The sequence below is a fragment of the Pristiophorus japonicus genome, chromosome 2, assembly GCF_044704955.1.
Source record: "Pristiophorus japonicus isolate sPriJap1 chromosome 2, sPriJap1.hap1, whole genome shotgun sequence".
NCBI classification, from domain to species: Eukaryota; Metazoa; Chordata; class Chondrichthyes; family Pristiophoridae; genus Pristiophorus; species Pristiophorus japonicus.
Genome location: NC_091978.1, coordinates 296,615,285 through 296,641,457, shown reverse-complemented (window position 1 = coordinate 296,641,457; position 26,173 = coordinate 296,615,285). Strand labels below are relative to the sequence as shown.

General features: G+C 48.3%; 1 protein-coding gene across 3 annotated transcripts in view; it reads right to left on the bottom strand.

Moving 5' to 3' along the window:
- gtf2e2 (general transcription factor IIE, polypeptide 2, beta) overlaps positions 1 to 26,173 on the bottom strand; it is a 244,217-nt gene that overhangs the window by 153,038 nt on the left and 65,006 nt on the right. For all 3 annotated transcript variants that reach the window (XM_070865079.1, XM_070865073.1, XM_070865064.1), the window contains exon 3: positions 25,642 to 25,727. In XM_070865079.1, coding sequence (XP_070721180.1) covers positions 25,642 to 25,727 — 86 coding nt within the window. The remainder of the gene's footprint in view (positions 1 to 25,641; positions 25,728 to 26,173) is intronic.

Here is a 26,173-nt window from a genome sequence, read left to right as displayed (position 1 = left end):
GGGAGGTCGTTCCAGTTCATGGAGCACGAGGAATATTACTGGGACAAGAAGGAGCTGTCCCACTGGGACAGGCTCCACCTGAACTGAAACAGGAGCGAGATCCTAGTGGAAAGGGTAAAATAGGGCTGCAAGTAAGACTTTAAACTAGTAAGACGGGGCAGAGATCTGGTAGAAATAACAGTAGGGAAAGATAACAGAAATAGGGGATGAGAGTAAAGGTAAGACCAAGGAAAGGAAAAAAAACAACAAACGGTCATAGAACACAAGTATAAAATAACTTAAAAATGAATCGAGAGGTGTGATTAATAAAAGCAAATTTATTTGCCTGTACAGTAATGTACACAGCACCAGAAACAAAATGGGAGAACTGGAGGCAATAATTCAGTTCCTGAGCACGGCACTGGGGCGGGTTGTTTTTTTACAGATATAATTATGATTTCACACAAATGGTCGGATTAAATGTTTTTATTTAACAAACCCTTGTTGCGCATTGTCTCAGATAGCTGCACCGTTACACACTGGTGATTCCTTAACATGAAAGGGTATAATTACACTTAAATTGAATCAACTTAAACTTTAACTGTCACCAAGGTGATGCACACCATTGACGAATGACCAGCACACCCAGCAGTGTTGCAGCTTTGTAAATAACAATGTTCTTTCAAGCAAAGCGCTCATTTATGAGCTGCTGACGGGGCCTTTCCTGCTGTCTAGAGGGGGACAGGGGCATGGTCTCAGTGTCAGCCTGATTGTCAGGCCCAAGGTCAACATCCACTATCCTCGTCCTCCTCTTCCTCTCTTTCCTGAGGTGGACAGTCAGTCCCTTCTGGCAATTCTTGTTCCCTTCTGACAATTCTTTTCCCCTCCTGATAACCAAATTGTGCAGCATTGAGCACACTACCACGAATTGTGCTACCTGCTCAGGGTGGTATTGGAGCTCGCCTCCTGAATGGTCCAGGCATCTAAAGCACGGATTAAGCACTCCAATAGTTTTCTCCACGATATTGCGAGTGGCTCTGTGGCTTTCGTTGTATCGCTTCTCGGCTTCGGTGTGGGTGTCACGCAGGGGGGGGGGGGGGTCATCAGCCAGGTGGTGAGGGCATATCCTTTGTCACCAAGCATCCAGTACTGACCTTGTGGCTGACTGGTAAACATGTCAGATACAGCGCTCTTACGCAGGATGTGAGCATCATGGATGCTGCCTGGAAATTTGGCATTCACTGCCATAATAATTTGCTGGTGGTCGACAACGAGTTGCACATTCAGGGAGTGGAATCCCTTGCAGTTCCTAAAAACCTCTGCATCCTGAAAAGATGCCCGCTTCGTGATGTGCGTAGTCTGTTGCTCCCTGCACCTTGGGGAAGTTTGCTAACTCGGTAGAATTGCTATTCAGTAGAATCCTAAAGCCCTCCCAGGCTGAGCCTCCCTCGTCACAGGGAAGCTGATAAAGTCCATCCTGCATGCAAAAAGGGCTTCAGTGATCTGTCTAATGCAGCAATGTGTGGCACGCTGAGATATACCGCAAATGTCACCAGTTGAGGCCTGAAAGGAACCTGACGCGTAGAACGAAAGTGCCGCAGTGACCGAGACCTCGACTGACAGTGCGGTCCTGATGGTGCTGGTAAGGCTGCAGATCTCCCCTGATGAGCTGGCATATCTCACTGATAACCTCCTTGTTGAATGAAGCGTAGTCTCCCAAGGCAAGCGTTATCGGACAAGTTGAGGCAAGACCGCTTCTCTCTGTGCAGCGGGTGTAAGGTCTGGTCCTCCTCATCAGTCTGGCATGTCTTAGATTGGGCACATAATGCTGTCGAATATATCTTCTGCCATCTCTAATCTGCAGCATGTGCGTACTCATCAAGACAGGCTGAGAAATTACAGTTATTGGCCAATGAGTATTACACCAATTGTTCACAAACATTAAGTGTCCCCACTAAGACACCGAAAGTAAGTTCCAACCGTCAGGCAATGGCAAACATTTAAAGATCACATGGATGAACTTCAACAATTGTCCATCCCTGTCTGGAGTAAAAATAAAACCATGGCTAACAAAGGAAAATAAGGATAGTGTTAAATCCAAGGAAGAGGCATATAAATTGGCCAGAAAAAGCAGCAAACTCAAGAACTGGGAGAAATTTAGAATTCAGCAGAGGAGGACAGAGGGTTTAATTAGGAGGGGGGAAACAGAGTATGAGAAGAAGCTTGCTGGGAACATAAAAACTAACTGCAAAAGCTTCTATAGATATGTGAAGAGAAAAAGATTAGTGAAAACAAACGTAAGTCTCTTGCAGTCAGATTCAGGTGAATTTATAATGGGGAACAAAGAAATGGCAGACCAACTGAACAAATACTTTGGTTCTGTCTTCATGAAAGAAGACATAAATAACCTTCCGGAAATACTAGGGGACCGAGGGTCTAGTGAGAAGGAGGAACTGAGGGAAATCCTTATTAGGCGGGAAATTGTGTTAGGGAAATTGATGGGATTGAAGGCCGATAAATCTCCGGGGCCTGATAGTCTGCATCCCAGAGTACTTACGGAAGTGGCCCTAGAAATAGTGGATACATTGGTGATCATTTTCTAACAGTCTATCGACTCTGGATCAGTTCCTATGGATTGGAGGGGAGCTAATGCAACACCATTTTTTAAAAAAGGAGGGAGAGAAAACTGGTAATTATAGGCCGGTTAGCTTGACATCAGTAGTGGGGAAAATGTTGGAATCAATTATTAAAGATGAAATAGCAGCGCATTTGGAAAGCAGTGACAGAATCGACTTCAGCAAGTCAGCATGGATTTATGAAAGGGAAATCATGCTTGACAAATCTTCTGGAATTTTTTGAGGATGTAACTAGTAGAGTGGACAAGGGAGAACCAGTGGATGTGATGTACTTGGACTTTCAAAACGCTTTTGACAAGGTCCCACACAAAAGCTTGGTGTACATGGTATCGGGGGTAATGTACTGACGTGGATAGAGAACTGGTTGGCAGACAGGAAGCAGAGAGTCGGGATAAATGGGTCCTTTTCAGAATGGCAAGCAGTTTTTTGAGGATGTAACTTGTGGGGTGCCGCAGGGCTCGGGGCTGGGACCCCAGCTATTTACAATATACATTAATGATTTAGATGAAGGAATTGAGTGTAATATCTCCAAGTTTGCAGATGACACTAAGCTGGGTGGCAGTGTGAGCTGTGAGGAGGACGCCAAGAGGCTGCAGGGTGACTTGGACAGGTTAGGTGAGTGGGCAAATGCATGGCAGATGCAGTATAATGTGGATAAATGTGAGGTTATACACTTTGAGGGCAAAAACACAAAGGCAGAATATTATCTGAATGACAGCAGATTACGAAAAGGGGAGGTGTAACGAGACCTGGGTGTCATGGTACATCAGTCACTGAAAGTTGGCATGCAGGTACAGCAGGCGGTGAAGGCGGCAAATGGTATGTTGGCCTTCATAGCTTGGGGATTTGAGTATGGGAGCAGGGAGATCTTACTGCAGTTGTACAGGGCCTTGGTGAGGCCTCACCTGGAATATTGTGTTCAGTTTTGGTCTCCTAATCTGAGGAAGGATGTTCTTGCTATTGAGGGAGTGCAGCAAATGTTCACCAGACTGATTCCCGGGATGGCAGGGCTGAAACATGAGGAGACACTGGATCGACTGGGCCTGTATTCACTGGAGTTTAGAAGGATGAGAGGGGATCTCATAGAAACATACAAAATTCTGACGGGGCTGGATAGGTTAGATGTAGGAAGAATGTTCCCAATGTTGTGAAAGTCCAGAGCCAGGGGACACAGTTTAAGGATAAGGGGTAAGCCATTTAGGACTGAGATGAGGAGAAACTTCTTCACTCAGAGAGTTGTTAACCTGTGGAATTCCCTACCGCAGAGAGTTGTTGATGCCAGTTCATTGGATATTATTGAAAAGGGAGTTAGATGTGGTCCTTACAGCTAAAGGGATCAAGGGTATGGAGAGAAAGCAGGAAAGGGGTACTGAGGTGAATGATCAGCCATGATATTGAATGGTGGTGCAGGCTCGAAGGGCTGAATGGCCTACTCCTGCACCTATTTTCTATGTTTCTATGTTTTACACCAACATGGTTGCTCTCTGAAGTGGCTTGTTGAGTCACTGAGTTGTATCAAATCTACTATCAGTGGTTCAAGGAGAAGACCCACCATTCGCTTTTCAGGGCAATAAATGCCAGCCTTGCCAGCGTCAACCACATAAAAAGAAAGGAATTAAAAAAATTTAGTTGCCTGACTCTGGGCTAGAAATTGTGGCTGGCGACAAACCTCCAGAGTCCACCTCCGACCCCTGAAACAATGATGAAAGTACCTCCTGGCACCCAGGCTGCGAAAAGTTGCAGTCTTGGGGTTTGAGGCAGAGGGTAGCATAATGGCCCACGGATGCCAGGGATGCAGGCGGTTCGGAAACGTACCTGGGATCACGTGGGCCCGGTCCTCCAATCCATCAGCGGAATTCCATTTCAATCATTTTCGAAGGGAATGCCCTATTGAAATGGAATCCTCGACTCTAATAATTATACAATGTACAGAATTTAAAAATTTGATAGCTTTATACATCAATAATCCAGGCCAATATTTGCATAAACTCATTTAATAAAGTGTGTGCATAATCTAGGATATAAAAATGTATAATTTAAGTCTTAGATATCCCGTTATGCTGATGCAAGCAGGCTCTACGCTGCGCCAGCAATTGCTTTTTTGACTGGAAGTTCCAGAATTTGCGCATGCTTATTGGCTTTGAGATCTTTATCTCTGTATAGATGCCCAAGCAAGTGATATCTAATTTAACCTCGTATGATTGGTGGAGTGCTACTAGCGTCTCCTATAGTGAATACTTCCAGGAATTATCATTTAGCACATTAACTATTTTGATCCATCCTCATTTAAATCTAATTTACATCCTTAAGGAATATTTTTCTTTATAATGTTGTTACACGTGGTACACAAAGGAAGTCTTTCTCCCTTGAGTAGAACAGAAAGAAATTTCCTCTGAAACTGACTGCGTTATCTAATCTGGAAGAGTTTAAATCTGATACTGATCTAGAAAAGATAAGTTCTCTATTCCCCATCAATTGGTATCTTGTGCTCATTCAGATAACCGCAATTTATCAACAAAAGTAAACTTTTACACACTGAAAAATAATGACTAAAGAAAAAATGTTTGAAAAGCTGAAGAGAAAAGGACGCAAGAATGATAACCTTTTGTGGTGTGCCACAGGCAGCAAAGTTGCTGTCAACAGTATAACAAATGTCACCCACCACCCCAGGTGTCACATCATTACTGTGATCATCGTATTGCACAAATATTTAAAGGAAAAGCAGTTCTTTCTGCTCTCTTCTCTCCCAGTGTTTGGATGTTGGCCTACACATTTTTAATTGAATGAAAAGGTCCAATTTTCCCCCAGGAATTTTGCAAAGTTAATATTCCTGTAAGGATTTTCTTACTGAGCTAATAGCAACTTACCTTTATCATAAAAAATGTTCCAAGGTGCTTCATAGATGCATGATCAAACACAAATGAACATAGAGACAATGAAGGAGAGGTGACTCAAAGCTTTTTCAAAGAGCTTTAAAGAAAGGAGAGGAAGATGGAGCAGCAAAGAGGTATAGGGAGGGAATTGCAGAGCATGGGGCTGAGATAACTGAAGGCATACTCACCAAAGGTGAGAAAAAGGGAGGGAGAGAGAGATGAACAAGAAAGCAGAGTCAAATCAACAGAGTTCACCGCCAGCATCTCCTCCCCTTCCCACGGCACCTTCCCATGCAAGCGCAGGAGATGCAACACCTGCCCTTTTACCTCCTCCCTTCCCACTATCCAGGGCCCCAAATACTCCTTCCAGGTGAAACAGCAATTTACTTGTACTTCTTTCAATTTAGTATACTGTATTCGCTGCTCACGATGTGGTCTCCTCTACATTGGAGAGACCAAGCATAGATTGGGTGACCGCTTTGCTGAACACCTCCGTTCAGCAAAGCAGTCATCTGGGGGGCCCCAGCTGTTTACATTGTACATTAATGATTTAGACGAGGGGATTAAATGTAGTATCTCCAAATTTGCGGATGACACTAAGTTGGGTGGCAGTGTGAGCTGCGAGGAGGATGCTATGAGGCTGCAGAGTGACTTGGATAGGTTAGGCGAGTGGGCAAATGCATGGCAGATGAAGTATAATGTGGATAAATGTGAGGTTATCCACTTTGGTGGTAAAAACAGAGAGACAGACTATTGTCTGAATGGTGACAGATTAGGAAAAGGGGAGGTGCAACGAGACCTGGGTGTCATGGTACATCAGTCATCAAAGGTTGACATGCAGATACAGCAGGCAGTTAAGAAAGCAAATGACATGTTGGTCTTCATAGTGAGGGGATTTGAGAACAGGGGCAGGGAGGTGTTACTACAGTTGTACAGGGCCTTGGTGAGGCCACACCTGGAGTATTGTGTACAGTTTTGGTCACCTAACTTGAGGAAGGACATTCTTGCTATTGAGGGAGTACAGCAAAGGTTCACTAGACTGATTCCCGGGATGGCGGGACTGATATAGCAAGAAAGACTGGATCAACTGGGCTTGTAGTCACTGGAGTTTAGAAGAATGAGAGGGGATCTCATAGAAATGTTTAAAATTCTGACGGGTTTAGACAGGTTAGATGCAGGAAGAATGTTCCCAATGTTGGGGAAGTCCAGAACCAGAGGTCACAATCTAAGGATAAGAGGTAAGCCATTTAGGACCAAGTTGAGGAGAAACTTCTTCACCCAGAGAGTGGTGAACCAGTGGAATTCTCTACCACAGAAAGTTGTTGAGGCCAATTCACTAAATATATTCAAAAAGGAGTTAGATGTAGTCCTTACTACTCGGGGGATCAAGGGGTATGGCGGGAAAGCAGGAATGGGGTACTGAAGTTGCATATTCAGCCATGAACTCACTGAATGGCGGTGCAGGCTCGAAGGGCCGAATGGCCTACTCCTGCACCTATTTTCTATGTTTCTATGTCTATGTTTCTATGTTCAGTCCTTAAGTGTGACCCTGAGATTCCGGTCGCCTGTCACTTTAATCCTCCACCTCCACCTCCACCTCCACCTCCACCATCACCATCCTCGGGGGAACAGCACCTCATCATTCATTTACAGCCTTCTGGACTCAACATCACGTTCAACAAATTCAGAGCATAACCTCTGGCCATCTTTGGCTCCCTTCCCACCACCCCCCCCCCCCACCCCCGCCGCCCCCAACACCCGACCCCCATCTTCTATTTTTTTTCCCTTTGTCTCTAATGGCAGCTGGTTATTACTCCGCCATTCACACCCTAGCCAGATTAACCTTTTTCTAACTTCTGTCATTACCATTTCAATTTGGCCCATCACCCCTTTAATCTCCCTAATCTCTCCTGTCTTCCACCCCATCACAGACCTTTTCTTTTGTTCTTTCTTCCCCTCCCCCTTTCAATGCTTAAGAACATGCTCTTATCGAACATTAACTTTGTTTTTCTCTCCACAGATGTTGCCTGACCCGCTGAGATTTCGAGCATTCTCTGTTTTTATTTCAGATTCCAGCATCCGCAGTATTTTGCTTTTGTATTAGAGTTCAGGGGGGAGGAATTATAGGTGGTTATAGAGATAGGGAGGAGTAGAGATAGATGGTAAAGTGGTAGAGCTGGGTATTGTCAGCGTACATATAGAAGATGACTGTGAGTGATAAGGAAGAGGGGGCAGACGATAGAGCCTTGAGACTCCAGAGGGAACACTGGTTAGGGCTGTTTCAGTCCTGTGTTAAGGACAGAAATCTGATTGGAGTTGCAGAAAAGATCAGTACATATTGTGGAGGCAACAACACATTCAAGAAATTTGGAGAAGGGACGTTGGAGCTGGGGCAGTAGCTTGCAAGGACAGAAGGGTTAACGGTGAATTTTTTGAAGGAATGGGTCGATGGTGGCAAAAGGGAATACCCAATGAGAGGCAAACATTTACAATGTCATCACCTTGGAGCAAGGGGATCATCAGAGACTGCCAAATGAATGGTCTCAATCTTGGATAAAATAGTCCACGAATATCTTGCATCTGTTGCGGGTGAGGGTGGAGTTGTCTGCTAGATACAATCAAGTTTCCCTTAGACCTGACTAAGCTAAAATGTGGGCCATACCAGGGAGATCAATCTGGATTGGAGCAAGTAAACGTTTTGCTGGGGACAAGGGCATCAAAGGTGGACATGAGGAAGTGGTTAAGCAGATCAATAACTGCAGAAGTAATATGGTGACTGGAAGTGCCAAAGTCTCGGCCGTTGGGATTCAGAAGTCCAGTTGTAAGTGATTTGGGGGAGTTTATTTCCCCCAGGATGTAAAGGTTTCTAAATACCTAGTCCTCCATTAGTGGAATCAGATCAGAGGAGCCATTTCACAGGACAAGTCATGCAGACCACCCTGAAACTTTTAGGGATACAGGGGAAATGGCATGTGGCGCACAACCCCCAATCATCGGGTATAGGGGAAAGGATGAACCAGATCTTAAAGGAAAGGCTTAGGAAGGAGCTAGGGGAGGATCCAAAGAAATGGGACAAGGTCCTGTCTCTAATTCTTATATGAGGGCCAGCCTCTCCAAAAGCACAAGGCACTCTCTCCGTAGGGCAAGGCAGACCCTGACTCGTGTGTTGGTACCAGTCCTGACCAAAGCTCAAACAAGGTTCATAAAAGACCTGTATGAGATCTTGAGGAAAGTGCAAAAGGAATGAGAGATTTGACTGGGACCGACAATGCACTCAACGGCAGAAGAATGGACGGGAGTAATTAACATAGGAGATATTAATGCGGGGCAGGGGAGATGTTCCTCCCCACCCAACAGTAAAAATTGGACTATTATAGAAAAAACCCAGAACTGCATTACAGCCTGCAAAAGGAGCTGGGCAGGAAAGGGTTGATTCAAACATGGCAGCTAAATCATCAGAGCAGCAGAAGAGAGACATCCACATCTTTAATGGTTTCTATCTGGGCCAGGAAGTGGTAGTCAGAGACAATCAACACAGACAATGCCATTCACACATTCAATGGTCCCAACCATTGCAGCGAAACTATAACTCATCGAAAGATTGATCATCATCAGAGCACCAGAAGAGAGACATTCACACCTTTAATGGTTTCTGTCTGAAAAAAATACAAGAATTAATTTACCTTAAGGGATTACATTGTTAAAGAAACGTGGACCATGGCTCCAGAAAGGCTGATATCAGTGTAGGCTTAGTCAATGGACCGGACCCGGAACTATTTGAATAAGAATGCGACTAGAAACCAACAATTAAGTAACAATGTAAACAACCTCACCTACAGATAGGCGGTTAATTAATCATGGACAATGACCTTAAATGAGGGACAATTGGCCATCAAGAGCTCACATTTGATGCCGCCATCGTGTTAAATCTGTTTCAAGATTGCAAGTTGGTTTTTGGTATAAAGAAGATCCATTTTCGAAGGCAAGAGAGCAGTACAGGAACAGAATCAAAACTGTAACAGAAGCCAGCGAGACTTCAGGACTCGTAACTTAACATAAGAAATAGGAGCAGGAGTAGGCCATTTGGCCCCTTACTCCCTTATCGCTCAAAAATCTGTCTCTCTCCACCTTAAATATATTCAATGACCCTGCTCTCTGGGGGTATAGAATACCATGGATTTACAACCCTCAGAGAAGAAATTTCTCCTCATCTCAGTTTTAAATGTACGGTCCCTTATTCTGAGACAATGTCCCCGAGGTCCTATGAGTGGAAATATCCTTTCTGCATCCACCTTGTCGAGCCCCCTCATTATCTTATATAGAAACATGGAAAATAGGTGCAGGAGTATGCCATTCGGCCCTTCAAGCCTGCACCACCATTCGATAAGATCATGGCTGATCATTCACTCAGTACCCCTTTTCCTGCTTTTTCTCCATACCCCTTGATCTCTTTAGCCGTAAGGGCCATATCTAATGCCCTCTTGAATATATCCAGTGAACTGGCATCAACAACTCTCTGCGGCAGGGAATTCCACAGGTTAACAACTCTCTGAGTGAAGAAGTTTCCCCTCATCTCAGTCCTAAATGGCCTACCCCTTATCCTAAGACTGTGTCCCCTGGTTCTGGACTTCCCCAACATCGGGAACAATCTACCCGCATCTAACCTGTCCCATCCCGTCAGAATCTTGTATGTTTCTATGAGATCTCCTCTCATCCTTCTAAACTCCAATGTATAAAGGCCCAGTTGATCCAGTCTCTCCTCATATGTCAGTCCGGCCATCCCGGGAATTAGTCTGGTGAACCTTCGCTGCACTCCCTCAATAGCAAGAATGTCCTTTCTCAGATTAAGAGACCAAAATTGAACGCAATATTCCAAGTGAGGCCTCACCAAGGCCCTGTACAACTGCAGTAAGACCTCCCTGCTCCCATACTCAAATCCCCTAGCTATGAAGGCCAACATACCATTTGCCTTCTTTACCTCCTGCTGTACCTGTATGCCAACTTTCAATGACTGATGAACCATGACACCCAGGTCTCGTTGCACCTCCCCTTTTCCTAATCTGCCACCATTCAGATAATATTGTGTCTTCGTGTTTTTGCCCCCAAAGTGGATAACCTCACATTTATCCACATTATACTGCATCTGCCATGCATTTGCCCACTCGCCTAACCTGTCTAAATCACCCTGCAGCCTCTTAGTGTCCCCCTCGCAGCTCACACCGCCACCCAGTTTAGTGACACCTGCAAACTTGGAGATATTACACTCAATTCCTTCATCCAAATCATTGCTGTACATTGTAAAGAGCTGGGGTCCCAGCACTGAGCCCTGCGGCACTCCATTAGTCACTGCCTGTTTCAATACGATCACCTCTCATTCTTCTGAAGTCCAATGTGTATAGGCCCAACCTACTCAACTTATCTTCATAAGTCATCTCCGGAATCAACTTAGTGAATCTTCTCTGAACAGCCTCCAATGCAAGTCTATCCTTCCTTAAATAAGGAGACCAAAACTGTACGCAATATTCCAGGTGTGGCCTTACCAATAACCTGTACAGTGGTAGCAGGACTTTTCTGCTTTTATACTCTATCCCCTTTGCAATAAAGGCCAACATTCCATTTGCCTTCCTGATTAATTGCTGTACCTGCATACTAACGTTTTGTGTTTCATGCACAAGAACCCCCAGGTCCCTCTGTACTGCAGCATTTTGCAATATTTCTAGATTTAAATTATAATTTGCTTTTCTATTATTTCTGCCAAAATGGATAACCTCACATTTTCCCACATTATACTCCAGCTGCCAAATGTTTACCCACTCACGTAGCCTGTCTACATCCCTTTGCAGATTATTTGTGTCCTCCTTACAACTTGCATTCCCACCTAGCTTTGTACCGTCAACAAACTTGGATACATTACATTCGGTCCCTTCATTCGAGTCATTAATATAGATTGTAAATAGTTGAGGACCTAGCACCGATCCCTGTGGCACCCCACTAGTCACTGTTTGCCAACTGGAAAATGATCTGTTTATCCAGACTCTCGGTTTTCTGTTAGTTAGCCAATCCTCTATCTATGCGAGTATATTACCCCCAAGCTTTTATCTTGTGCAGTAACCTCTTATGTGGCACCTTATCCAATGTATTCTTGAAATCCAAATACTCCACATCCACTGGTTCCCCCTTATCCACCCTGCTCGTTATATCCTCAAAGAACTCCAGCAAATTTATCAAACATGATTACCCTTTCATAAAACCATGCTGACTCTGCTTGATTGAATCATGCTTTTCCAAATGTCCCGTTACTGCTTCCTTAATAATGGACTCCAGCATTTTTCCAACGACAGAAGTTAGGCTAACTGGTCTATAGTTTCCTGCTTTTTGTCTGCCTCCTTTTTTAAATAAGAGCGTTATATTTGCGGTTTTCCAATCTGCTGGAGTGGACGCACAGCAAATAATCATGAAGGCAAATGGAATGTTAGCTTTTATTGCAAGAGGGACTCAAGCTGCAACCAAGAAAGGGGCCTACAGTCAACCTCAGAAGACAGCCAAGGAATTGGTGATTGTATGTTTGTTCCAGCCAAATCATAGGAGGGTTTTGTGATTGGGCCTGCATAACATTATATGTAACAGTCAAGTCGCAGACGGGTTTAACTGTCAAGTTGTGCAGATACAAATGACTCTTTTCGTAGGGGTTTGTATTTTGGTGTTTGTCAAGTTGTTGTGCAAATTGTTGTGTATCTAAAGCATGCACTCCCATGTTCCGCCACCAGGCAGCTCATCCCCTGAAGTCCCAAGGGATCCCAGCATCCCTTGGGGGCATTGTATATAAGTCGGCCCCAAAGGCCTGTACCTCACTCTGGAGTGTCTTACTAAAGACTGAGGTCACTGTTACTTTAACCTCCCTGTGTGCAGCCTCATCTGTGTTAGGAACACAGTAACTGGCGACAAGAATATGAATCCAACGCAACGATGTAGCAAACTGATAAGTCGTATGAGGAGCCGTGTACACTGGTTCGGGAGCATCTTAACCCGAGGGAGAGCGTGCTGATGGCGAGGTATCGGTTCTATACGTACCAGCGATCTGAAGGTCAGGAAGTGGCGAGTTACTTCACCGAGCTAAGGCGACTTGCAGGACAATGTGAGTTTGATGGCTACCTGGAGCAAATGCTCAGAGACTTTTTTGTACTGGGCATTGGCCACGAGACCATCCTACGAAAACTTTTGACTGTAGAGACACCGACCCTCAGTAAGACCATTGCGATAGCACAGGCGTTTATGTCCACCAGTGATAACACCAAACAAATCTATCAGCACACAAGTGCGAGCAATGTTCATAAATTAACTGGAACTGTGTTTGTGAGCAGAAATGTACAGGGCAGAACCCACGAGTCTGCAACTGCCAGCAGGCCTCAGATGACCCAGATGACTCAGAGTCCGCAACAAAGGATGAATGCAAGGCAATTCACACCTTGTTGGCGTTGTGGAGGCTTCCATGCAGCCTATTCATGCCGCTTCAAAGAGTATGTTTGCAAGAGCTGTGGAACAATGGGGCACCTCCAACGACCTTGCAGACGAGCTGCAAGCTCTGCAAAACCTGCCAACCACCACGTGGCAGAGGAAGATCGGTCCATGGTGGATCAAAGCAATTTCGAGCCGCAGAGAGAGGAGGCAGATGCTGAAGTACACGGGGTGCACACATTTGAGACGAAATGTCCACCTATAATGCTAAACGTAAAACTGAATGGCTTACCCGTAGTCATGGAACTGGACACTGGCGCTAGCCAATCCATCATGTGTAAAAAGATGTTTGAGACTGTGGTGCAACAAGGCATTCAGACCAGCCCTGAGCCCTATCCACACGAAACTGAGAACATACACCAAAGAGCTTCTCACTGTCCTGGGCAGCGCCATGGTCAAGGTCACCTATGAGGTCATGGTGCACGAACTGCCACTCTGGATTGTCCCAGACGATGGCCCCACACTGCTTGGAAGGAGCTGGTTGGGCAAAATCCGCTGGAACTGGGATGACATCCAAGCACGATCACATGTCAATGAGGCCTCGTGTACCCAGGTTCTTAACAAATTTCCTTCCCTTTTTGAGCCAGGCATTGGAAACTTTTCCGGGGCAAAGGTGCGGATCCACTTTGTCCCAGAGGCACGAGCCATTCACCACGAGGCGCGAGCGGTACCTTACATGATGAGGGAGAGAGTGGAAATCGAGCTGGACAGGCTGCAACGCAAGGGCATCATCGCCCCAGTGGAATTCAGTGAGTGGGCCAGCCCGATTGTACCAGTACTCAAAAGTGATGGCACGGTCAGGATTTGCGGCGATTATAAAGTAACTATTAATCGTTTCTCGCTACAGGACCAATACCCACTACCTAAGGCAGACGACCTATTTGCGAAGCTGGCAGAAGGCAAGACGTTCACCAAGCTCGACCTGACTTCGGCCTACATGGCGCAGGAGCTGGTGAAGCCTTCGAAGGACTTCACCTGCATCAACACGCACAAGGGACTGTTCAGCTACAACAGATGCCTGTTTGGAATTCGGTCGGCTGCAGCGATCTTCCAGAGAAACATGGAGAGCCTACTCAAGTCGGTACCATGCACAATGGTCTTTTAGGACGACATATTGGTCACAGGTCAGGACACCGCCGAGCACCTACAAAACCTGGAGGAGGTCTTCCAGTGATTGAATCGCGTAGGCTGTGGCTGAAGAAAGTCGAAATGCGTCTTTCATGGCAACAGAAGTGCGAGTTTTTGGGGAGAAAGATCGCAGCGGACGGCATTCGGCCCACAGACACCAAGACAGAGTCTATCAGGAACGCGCCCAGGCCACAGAACTTCACGGAGCTGCGGTGGTTCCTGGGACTCCTCAACTATTTTGGTAACTTCCTTCTGGGATTAAAGCACCCTTTTAGAGCCCTTACATGTGTTATTGCGCAAAGGCGAGAACTGGGAATGGGAAAAAAAAAAGTAATTGCTTTTGAGAAAGCCAGAAACATTTTATGCTCCAACAAGCTGCTTGTATTGTATAACCCACGTAAAAGACTTGTGCTAGCATGTGACGCGTCGTCGTACGGAGTTGGGTGTGTTGCGTTGCGGGGAAGTTGCAACCTGTCACCTATGCTTCCAGGAGCTTGTCTAAGGCCAAGAGGGCCTACAGCATGATTGAGAAAGAGGCATTAGCATGTGTGTTAGGGGTAAAGAAAATGCATCAGTACCTGTTTGGCCTCAAATTTGAGCTGGAAACCGATCACAAGCCCCTCACATCCATGTTCGCTGAAAACAAGGAGATAAATACTAATGCCTCAGCCCACATACAAAGGTGGGCACTCGCGCTATCAGCGTATAACTATACCATCCGCCACAGGCCAGGCACCGAGAACTGTGCGGATGCTCTCAGTCGGCTACCATTGCCCTCCACGGGGGTGGAAATGGCGCAGCCTGCAAACTTGTTGATGGTGGCGCAGCCCGCAGACTTGTTGATGGTCACGAAAGCGGTTGAAAATGATAAATCACCTGTCACAGCCCGCCAGATTAGGACTTGGACCAGCCAAGATCCTCTGCTGTCCCGAGTAAAAAAAACTGTACTGCATGGGAGCTGGATCAGCATCCCCGTTGAAATGCAAGAGCCATTTCAAGCCGTTGCAGCGGCGAAAGGACGAGCTGTCCATTCAGGCAGACTGCCTGTTGTGGGGTAACCGCGTAGTGCTACCAAAAAAGGGCAGGGAGACATTCATCTCGGATCTCCACAGCACACACCCGGGTATAGTAATGATGAAAGCGCTAGCCAGATCCTACGTGTGGTGGCCCAGTATCAACTCTGACTTTGAGTCCTGTGTACGGCAATGCAGCGCATGTGCTCAGTTGAGCAACGTGTCCAGAGAGGCATCACTAAGTTTGTGGTCCTGGCCCTCCAGACCATGGTCGAGGATCCATGTCGACTATGTGGGCCCATTTCTTGGTAAAATGTTTCTGGTGGTGGTGGATGCTTTTTCAAAATGGATTGAATGTGAAATAATGTCGGGAAGCACCGCCACCGCCACCATTGAAAGCCTGAGGGCCATGTTTGCCACCCACGGCCTGCCTGACATACTGGTCAGTGACAACGGGCCATGTTTCACCAGTGCCGAATTTAAAGAATTCATGACCCGAAATGGGATCAAACATGTCACCTCGGCCCCTTTTAAACCAGCCTACAATGGGCAGGCAGAGCGGGCAGTACAAAACATCAAACAGAGCCTTAAACGAGTCACAGAAGGCTCACTCCAAACCCGCCTGTCCCGAGTACTGCTCAGCTACCGCACGAGACCCCACTCGCTCACAGGGGTGCCCCGGCTGAGCTACTCATGAAAAGAACACTTAAAACCAGACTCTCGCTGGTTCACCCCAACCTGCATGATCAGGTAGAGAACAGGCAATAGCAACAAAATATAAATGATGGTCGCACCACTGTGTCACGGGAAATTGATCTGAATGACCCTGTGTATGTGCTAAACTATGGACATAGTCCCAAGTGGATCGCGGGCACGGTGATAGCTAAAGAAGGGAATACGGTGTTTGTAGTCAAACTAGACAATGGACAAATTTGCAGAAAGCACCTGGACCAAACAAGGCTGCAGTTCACAGACTGCCCTGAACAACCCACAGCAGACACCACCTTTTCGAGCCTACAACACACACCCGAAGGATCAACGACACCACTCCGGACCAGGAAATTGAACCCATCACGCCCAACAGCCCAGCAAGGCCAGGCTCACCTAGCAGCCCTGCAGGGCCAACAACATGCCAGCCCAGCAAGGGCACAGCCAACACACCAGAACAGACATTTGTACCGAGGTGGTCCACCAGGGAAAGAAAGCCTCACCTTGTAAATAGTTTTTGCTTTGACTTTGTGGGGGAGGGAGTGATGTTGTGTATCTGTAAAGCATGCACTCCCATGTTCCACCACCAGGGAGCTCATCCCCTGATGTCCCAAGGGATCCCAGCATCCCTTGAGAGCACTGTATATAAGCCAGTCCCTCAGGCTTATTAAAGACTAAGGTTACTTTAACCTCCCTGTGTGCAGCCTCATCTGTGTTAGGAACACAATACAAATGACCGTTTCATAGGGGTTTGTATTGTGGGGTTTGTTAGTCCCACATAAATCGTACAGATTTATACAGGGGAGGTAACTGCGATGCAAATTACCCTTTCGTAGCTGTTTGCATTTTGGGGTTCGTTAATCTAATATAAATCGTAGTGATTTATAGTAGGGAGGCAATTGTGTGTATGTTCAACAAAACAATTGAATCTTGGTTGAGCCAAAATCCTGTGCAGCATGTATTTAGTTCTTATAAATCGTGACGTGAAGAACTGTGTAACCAGGCTAGGTATTTGGAAACCCTTGCAGAACTAACAGAACGGCAGGATGTTGACAGGGTTAAGGGCAAGAAACCCACGGTAGAGGATAGGATATCCTCGTATGTATTTGGAAAAGTAAACATTTCTGAGCACTGGATGCTAGAAATGCTACACTGCGGCAGTCCGTATGAGAAAGCGGTCGAGTGGACGGGTAGTAGCGTTCAGAAGAAATCGAAGGAAAAGGCGATTTGCTTAATATGTATGCAGAAACAAATTCAGATGCTCACGGAGCAGGTTGAGCATTTAGAACAAGAGAATCAGAAAGTGGGGCAGGAGAGAGAGGCTGTGGTGAACCGGCTTACAGAAGTTTTGAACATTGAAAGGCAGGAGAGAAAAGCGCAGGAAGAAATGGCTAGAAACACGATAGAGTACCTGCAATGTCAGGCCACCGAAAGTAGAAGGCAGTGTCAGGCTCAGCGTGAGGAAGGAAATAGGAACTCAGAGCTGACAAGGCTGTGGGTCAGTTAAAAGATATAGTGCCCAAGTTTCCACAAGAAAAAAAACGGGCGCCTAAAAAAATCCTCGATATTCTCCACCGACTTACAGGTCCTCTGGCACTCGGCGCAGCCAGCACGAGCTGTGTGGGGGGGCGGAGCCAGGTCCCTGCGCTGAAAACAGTGCCGGGACCTCTGCATATGCGCGCTACAGTGGGCACGCAAGTGCAGTAGCTCCAAGCGCCGAACTGTGTGAGAGGGGCCCGAAGCACGCAGCCCCTAGCCCTGGCTGAATGGCCTCACTGGGGCTGCGTGAATAAGGCTCCTCCCACGGCCAGCTCCTGCTTCCTGCCGACTCCCGCTCCTGCTCCCCCCCACCCCCGGACCGGACCCAACCCGCCTGTCGCTGCCGCTCCTGCTTTCCCGCCGCTCCTGCTCCCCCCGCCCCTGACACCCGCTCCCCCCTGCCTCCGGACCAGACCCGACACCCGCAAACCGCCCCCCCCCCGCCAACCAGACCCGACCCGACACCCGCAAACCCCCCCCCCCCCCGCCAACCAGACCCGACCCGACACCCGCAAACCGCCCCCCCCCCCGCCAACCAGACCCGACACCCGCAAACCGCCCCCCCCCCGACACCCGCAAACCGCCCCCCCCCCCCCCGCCGACCAGACCCGACCCGACACCCGCAAACCGCCCCCCCCCCCCCCGCCGACCAGACCCGACCCGACACCCGCAAACCGCCCCCCCCCCCCCCCCCGCCGACCAGACCCGACCCGACACCCGCAAACCGCCCCCCCCCCCCCCCCCCCGCCGACCAGACCCGACCCGACACCCGCAAACCGCCCCCCCCCCCCCCCCGCCAACCAGACCCGACCCGACACCCGCAAACCGCCACCCCCCCCCCCCGACCAGACCCGACCCGACACCCGCAAACCGCCCCCCCCCCCGACCAGACCCGACACCCGCAAACCGCCCCCCCCCCCCGACCAGACCCGACACCCGCAAACCGCCCCCCCCCCCAACCAGACCCGACACCCGCAAACCGTCCCCCCCCCGCCAACCAAACCAGACCCGACACCCGCAAACCGTCCCCCCCCCGCCAACCAGACCCGACACCCGCTCCCCCCACCCGACCCTCTCCCCTCTCCCCTCTCCCCTCTCCCCTCTCCCCTCTCCCCTCTCCCCTCTCCCCTCTCCCCTCTCCCCTCTCCCCTCTCCCCTCTCCCCTCTCCCCTCTCCCCTCTCCCCTCTCCCCTCTCAGCGACACGAACGGCTGCAGAATTCTCCGTGCCTGAAGCACTTTCACACAGGTAGGAAGATGGTTTATTTAATCTTTTCTTGGCTTATAAATGTTTATTCAGGTTGGATTTATTTGTATAATATTTGTAGAAGTATAAATAAGGATTTATTGTAGAATTTAATGAGTTCCCTTCCCCTCCCCCCCACCTCGTTCTGGACGTCTAATTTGTAACCTGCGCCTGATTTTTTAATGTGTAGAACAGGTTTTTTCAGTTCTACAAAAATCTTCACTGGCTCCATTCTAAGTTAGTTTGGAGTACGTTTTCACTGTGGAAACTTTCAAATCAGGCGTCAGTGGCCGGACACGCCCCCTTTTGAAGAAAAAATTCTGTTCTAAACTAGAACTGTTCTACCTGACTAGAACTGCAGAAAAAAAAATGTGGAGAATTGCGATTTCTAAAATAATCCGTTCTCCACCAGTTGCTCCTAAAAATCAGGCGCGAATCATGTGGAAACTTGGGCCCATAAAAGGCATACAGGGTAGCCATAAACAGGGTACATGAATAGGCCGATCATGGGCCCTGTAATGAAAAAATTCATCAGCTGATCCGAGCATTATCCGGGGCCAGGGATATGGCTTGTCTTCTGACACCGGGGGAAGTTGGGGTAGATTGGGATGAGGAAAGGAGCCTAATCATGGGACCCAGTATAGTGAGGGTCGGCCGGCTCCCGAAGCACCAGGACCACCGATACCTATCAATAACTGTGATGAGGACAAACTGGCAGCATTGAGTCAGGGTACAGGCCCCATTAACTCCACGCATAGTCCGCTGGATGGTAATAAACGCTGGATGGATAATCCAGAGTTGGGGGATATGGACTTGAAGCAAATCCTCCTCAATAGCAGCAACAGCAGTTTTAGAAATTTGAAAGCAGACAGTAAGGTGGTGCAGAAAAAGACGAAACAAGGTGGGCAGAAGTACCGTGCGGGATCCAAAAGGAAGTACAAAGCATGGCAGGATAGCATTGTGTTTATGGCAGTAAGCCGTTTGTTTAAGAGATGAAAAAAATACAAAAGCATTTCTATGGGCCCAAGTCGCCCGTTTTTTGCGCCAGAATGCGTGCCTAAAAAAAACTTACCTATTCTCCGGCTCCCTGCAGGTCCTCTGGAGCTGGGCGCGGCGCAGCATGAGCTGTGGGTGGCGGAGCCAGGTCCCTGCGCTGAAAACAGTGCCGGGACCTGCACATGCGCACTACAGTGGGCGCACATGTGCAGTAGCTCCAGGCGGCCAAAACTGTGGGAGGGGCCCGAAGCACGCAGCCCCTAGCCCTGGCCGAATGGCCTCACTGGGGCTGCGTGGATAAGGCTCCGCCCACCCGACCGGACCCCCGCGACTCTCTCTCTCCGCGCCCCTGGGGACCTCGAAGACCAACCCCCCCCCCCCCCCCGGGACCTCCGCGACCCCCCCCCCCCCCCGGGACCCGACGCCACCTACCTGTAAATCCAGCCCGAAGTCTTGGGCCCGGTCGTTTAGCCTCCTTCTCTCCCTTCCCCCCCCCTCCCTCCTCGCTCCTTCCCTCTCTCCTCTCACCCTTCGCCCCCGCTTCTCTCCCGCTCCCCACCCCCTCCCAACCCCCTCCTCCCTTCCCACCCTCTCCCCTCCTCCCTTCCCACCCTCTCCCCTCTCCCCCCCCCCCACACCACCCCCAATCCCCACTGCCTGCTCCCCCGCCCCCCCTCCCACCTCCTGCTCCCCACCCCGTCCACCTCCTGCTCCCCACCCCGTCCACCTCCTGCTCCCCACCCCCTCCCCCCCCCAACCACCTCCCCCCCCCATCCACACTGACCTCCACCTCCCCCATCCCCTCCCCACCCCCATCTCCCCCCCACCCCACCACCTCCCCATCCCACCCTCTCCATCCCCCCTCTCCCTCCCCCCTCCCACTCTCCATCCCCCCTCTCCTCCTCACCCACTCATCCCCACCTCCGCCTCTCCCCCTACCCCCTCCCCACCTGCCCCCACCACCCCCTCCTCCTCCCCACCTGCCACCACCCCCTGCCCCCATCCCCTCCTCCTCCCCCCCACTCCCTCCTCCTCCCCACCTGCCCCCGCCCCCTCCTCCTCCCCTGCTCCCACCCCCTCCTCCCCACCTGCCCCCACCCCCTCCTCCCCACCTGCCCCCACCCCCTCCTCCTCCCCTGCTCCCACCCCCTCCTCCCCACCTGCCCCCACCCCTCCTCCCCACCTGCCCCCACCCCCTCCTCCTCCCCACCTGCCCCCACCCCCCCACCTGCCCCCACCCCCTCCTCCTCCCCTGCTCCCACCCCCTCCTCCCCACCTGCCCCCACCCCCTCCTCCTCTCCACCTGCCCCCACCCCCTCCTCCTCCCCACCTGCCCCCACCCCCTCCTCCTCACACCCTCCTCCCCCCCTGCCCCCACCCCCTCCTCCCCACCCTCCTCCTCACCCCCACTCTCCTCCTCCTCCTCCCCCCCACCCCCTCCCCCACCCCCTCCCCACCTGCCCCCACCCCCCTCCTCCTCCCCCACCTGCCCCCACCCCCCTCCTCCTCCCCCACCCACCCCCTCCTCCTCCCCCACCCACCCCCTCCCCCACCCACCCCCTCCCCCTCCTCCTCCCCTCCTCCTCCCCCACCCCGTCCTCCTCTCCCCCCACCGTCCTCCTTTCTCCTCTCCTCTCCTTCTTCCTCTCCTCTTTCCTCTCCTCTCCTTCTTCCCCCCCCCCTCCCTTCTTCCCCCCCCTCCCTTCTTCCCCCCCAAACCCCCTCCTCCCCTTCCAACTTTCATGCCGAGATAAATAAAACATAGAATTTGCTACTATGGATGTTTGAGAAGTCATGAAATGTGTTGTGTGTGAAAGCCTGCTGTGTAAAAACCTTTGATGTTTTCAGGGAGAATGTTGAAAAAAATGTTTTAAAGGCATGTTGATGTTTACTTGTCTTAGTATGTCTGTAGTTTTTTTCCAACTGGCACTGGTTAGTTTGAGATTGGTTTGAATTAATTTGCAGTTATTGAGGTTTATTAACCTGTTAAAACCAGACTTTTATTATGGCCATGGTGAAATTCTGGTTGGTTTAAATTGTGTGAAAAACCTCTAGTTCTGGACATGAGGCAATCACATATATTTGGTATTTTTTAAATAAAAATTTCTGACCAATTTCAAGAATGAGATACCAGGGGAGAAAAAGGGAGGGATTGCAGCAATTACAGCATGTATAAAACGGATATAACCTAGGTTTGACCTGTGGAGGGAAGATCTCTCACAAAGCAGTGCTATTTTTCTTTTCTTTTATTTGCAGAGCAGAGTCAAACGGAGGAAGCAGGATGAAATGTGCTCTGTGGCTGAGCCTGTTGGTAATCCTGATCAGGTCAGAACAGAGGGAACATCGAGATCTCGTTTAATTATGGGTATATGGGAGGAGCCGGGTCCACTATAAAACAGGGAGGTATAACACAGGGCACTGATGGGATAGCTACATACTTTAATCAGGGAAAGCGGCCGGGTTGACTGGAATATTTCGTTGAATTTAACCCCAATCACACTGGTTACAAATTTGGTGAAGCATCAGGGCCCTGCCCCAAATTAAATATCAGCGCCAAAAAAGTACTGGTGAACGAGGGAAGGCGAGTGTGCCTAGAATGCTAGGGAAGTATCTCCGTGGGATGGTGGTGGTGGCTACTGAAGACAGACAAGACACAGGGTAATGAATCCACGGATTGAGAAATATTGGGGAACGGCTCATACAGATAGATTGTGGGGACAAAGGGGGAAGTGACATTATGTTGGAACAAGTGGTGGAAGGAGGAACAAGGGGTTTATGTGTGTGTGTGTGTGTGTGTGTGTGTGTGTGTGTGGGAGGATTGGAACGTAAATGCCAGAAGGGGATATCCATCACTTTTAAATGGCAAGATTCCGGGTCTCAAATAGGTTGGACTCAAGAATTTCGATTCGTGTGTGGTTCCAGATCCTCCAAACACAGTCAATGCTACCGAGTTAGTAGCACATAAACGGAAGCCTCAAAAAACACGGGATATAGAGGTTAAGTGCCCCATAATGACACCCAGACCTAGGAATGGGTTGGTGCTGATTCCAACCAGGAAAGTGTTGTAATATGATGTGCATTACGAGGTAGCATCGGTCATCCTTAATTTAACAAAGGTACGGCTAGCCCGGTGTTGCCCAGCAGAAACAGAAAAATTGTACAAGAAACTGTTAAAAGAAATGTTCCGGCAATGTTACAAGTTGAACTATGGGGTGAAAGTCAGAAGGATTTGTATAAACGAGCGGACAACAGTCACACCGGTTTGGGGAGGCGGAAGTGGGGATTGATCAATGACGTGGCCACGATGTTTGATACGGGGGCGTCACTGGTCAATAGTACAGATGATGCCCAGCTGCAAATGTACGTCAATACCTTACAGGATCAGCTAAAGAAGATACTGGGGGAGGGTAATGAGATTGAGGGATGGGAATTATGGGAAGACCAAGTAATGATGTTTGGTTATTAAACATTGGGTTTAATATTGAAATTTCTCCCTGGATTCGAAATGCCTCACATGTGTTGATAATTGTGCATTTAATTATGGCGTTGCACCTGTTCGGGTTGTCGTGTAAAACAAAAGGAAGGGTAAAAAAGGACAAAAAGAGTGTATAAAGAGGATTTGGGATTATAAAATCAAATGTATCAAATGTGTAAAAAGAATATGAGATTTGACTGGGAACAACACTGCACTCACCACGGCAGAAGAATGGACAGGAGTAATATCTCTAATGTAGGAGATATTGGGCCCAATTTTGGCCATGATTTTTTTGGAGTAAGTTGTTTTTTCTGGCATAAGTTAAAAAATGTCAATTTCCCCCCCAAAATTTGCTCCAGAGTAAGTCAGTTAGGTACGATATTTTTTAGATCAGTTTTCTTTCCCCAAAAGGGGCGTTCCCAGACACTTACGCCAGTTTTGGCCACTTAGGCCAGCAAAAACTTACTCTAAATCGACTTAGATCAGCGGATGTGGCCAGCTCTGAAAAACCTTGCGGGCAGTGAAGAAAAAGCAGCGCACATTCGGCAGACATTAGGGCAGGGATAGGGGATGGAAGGAAACTGGAGAGGGCCTCAACAACCAAGCACCAAACATTGCAAGGAAAAGCTCAAACAATTAAAATACTAATAAAAATGAAGTAAATCCTACCGGAGAAATGCGAGCTGCTGGCTGCAATGTCATGGGGTAGTGGGTTTGTCAGAGAGAGAGAGAGAGAGAGAGAGAGAGAGATATGCTGGTATACAAAACACTCTTTCTCTCTCACCTCCCCTCAAAATTCTCCACCTTCTCCCCCACCCCCATAAACTCTCCTCCCCCTCCCCCACACCCCCCCATAAACTCTCCTCCCCCTCCCCCCCACCCCCCCATAAACTCTCCTCCCCCTCCCTCCCTTCCCATCAAAAGTCACAAGCACAGCCACTAAATAAAAAATAGAACCGAAGTCCTACCTCGCCCGGGAACTCAGCGGGCTGGCCGGCCGGTGCAGGAGGCCACTCAGCCGGGGATCGGGTATGGCGAGATCAGGCGCCCTTCGGCCAGGGATAGGGGCTGCGAGCATCGGGTCCTGCTCACAGCCCACGCTGGGAGGGCAGGAGCATGCGCTCAGCCCTCACTGAGCATCCGATCCATCCCTTCAGTCTGCATGCCACGTCACGACTCCGAGAACTCCGAAGAGCGGCCAGAATGGGGCCTCTTTTTTCTGATGTCCATTCCAGCGCGCAAAGTCGGCGCGCCTCAGGTCAGTACGCCGAAAATACGGCTTGGACAATGTTGGGCCCATTAAAGGGGGGAGATGTAGGATCCGTTCCTCACCCAACGGTAAAAACTGGACTATTAAATATAAAAACTCAGAACTGCATTACAGTCTGCAAAAAGAGCTGGGCAGGAAAGAGTTAATCCAAATATTGCAGCCAAACCATCAGACATCATGAGATACAATGATACAGGATATCTGCCATTGATCTAAAGCACCAGACAATGGCACCAAAGGAGAGACATTCATCATCAGAGCACCACAAAAGAGACATCCACACCTTCAATGGTTTTCTGTCTGGGCCAGGGAGTGGTAGTCAGAGACAATCAACACAGACAATGCCATTCACACATTCAATGGTCCCAGCCATTGTAGCGAAACTATAACTCAGATTTGTCATCATCAGAACACAAGAAGAGAGATATTCACACCTTCAATGGTTTTCTGTCTGAAAAGATACAGGGACATCCACATATTCCTCAACCATCGATACCAAGAAAAGCTTTGCAATGCTTGCACAGCAGGAGAGCTGATATCACAGGAGGGAAAGGGAAATGAATCACAAGCTGGTTTTTGGAATAAAGACCCATTTGCGAAGGCAAGTGAGTAGTACATTTACTGAATCAAAACAGCAACAGAAGCCAGTGGTGTGTAAACAGGACACAAGCTGCAACCAAGAAAAGGGCCTACAGTCAACCTCAGAAGACAGCTGAGGAATGGGTGATTGTTTATTTGTTCCAGTCAAATCATGGAAGGGTTTTATGATTGGGGTCTGGGTAACTTTATGCGTAGCAGTCAAATTGCGGTTTAATTGTGTCAAGTTGTGCCGATGCAAATGACCCTTTCGTACGGGTTTGTAAGTCCACATAGGTCATCTTGATTTATACAGGGGAGGTAACTGCGATGCAATTTGTAGGGGTTTGTCAAGTTGTGCCGATGTAAATGACCTTTCGTAGGGGTTTGTATTCTGGAGTTTGTTCGTCCCATATATATCCTGAAGTATTAATACTAGGGAGGTAAGTGTGTGTATGTATGTTTAATAAACAAACAAATCTTGGTTGAGCCAAAACCCATGTGTATATTGTTCTTATAAATCCTGATGTCAAAGAAGTGTGTGTAACGAGGGACTAGGTGTCTAGAAACCTTTACAAGGGTCAGACACAGAAACTTAGCTACTGTCAGCTAGATTGCGTTCCCACTGCATCTACAAAATTATGAAGGCTAATTACTAGTCCCAACAGACAGATATGAAAGGAAATTACCTTCATGTAGTTAACTATTTTAGCAAGCACTCCAAACTTGTACCCAGCGCTCCCTGGAAGTGCTCGATAAGTGAAAGATCCATTTTCTGTAAAAAAAAAGTTAAAATATTGTAAAATACTTTTTCAAAAAGAAAAGATACAATGTCAGCATTTTTCCATGTTGCTAATTTATAAATCTATGTACAAAATTCCTGTTGAGCTGCTACTATTTTTTTTGTTTGATATTTAGGAATGCTCCAATAAAACTAAGTAGGTTTGTGGACACTGCAATCAATATTAGTGATTAAGAAGCAAATCTCAAAATGCCAAGAAAAGGATACATTTCCAAGTACCTATCGCAATTAATAACTTTTAAAAAAACTAATTTATTTTCCAAATCAAAAAAATGCATTTTATAAATATGATACATATTCCGTTTATAGAGTCAACACCAAATAGAATACTCACCGCACAGCAAATTATTAGGGCTACTGATTTACAGCGACAGAAGACAATTTGTACAACTGTTGCCAGTGTTATGAGTAAATAAAGG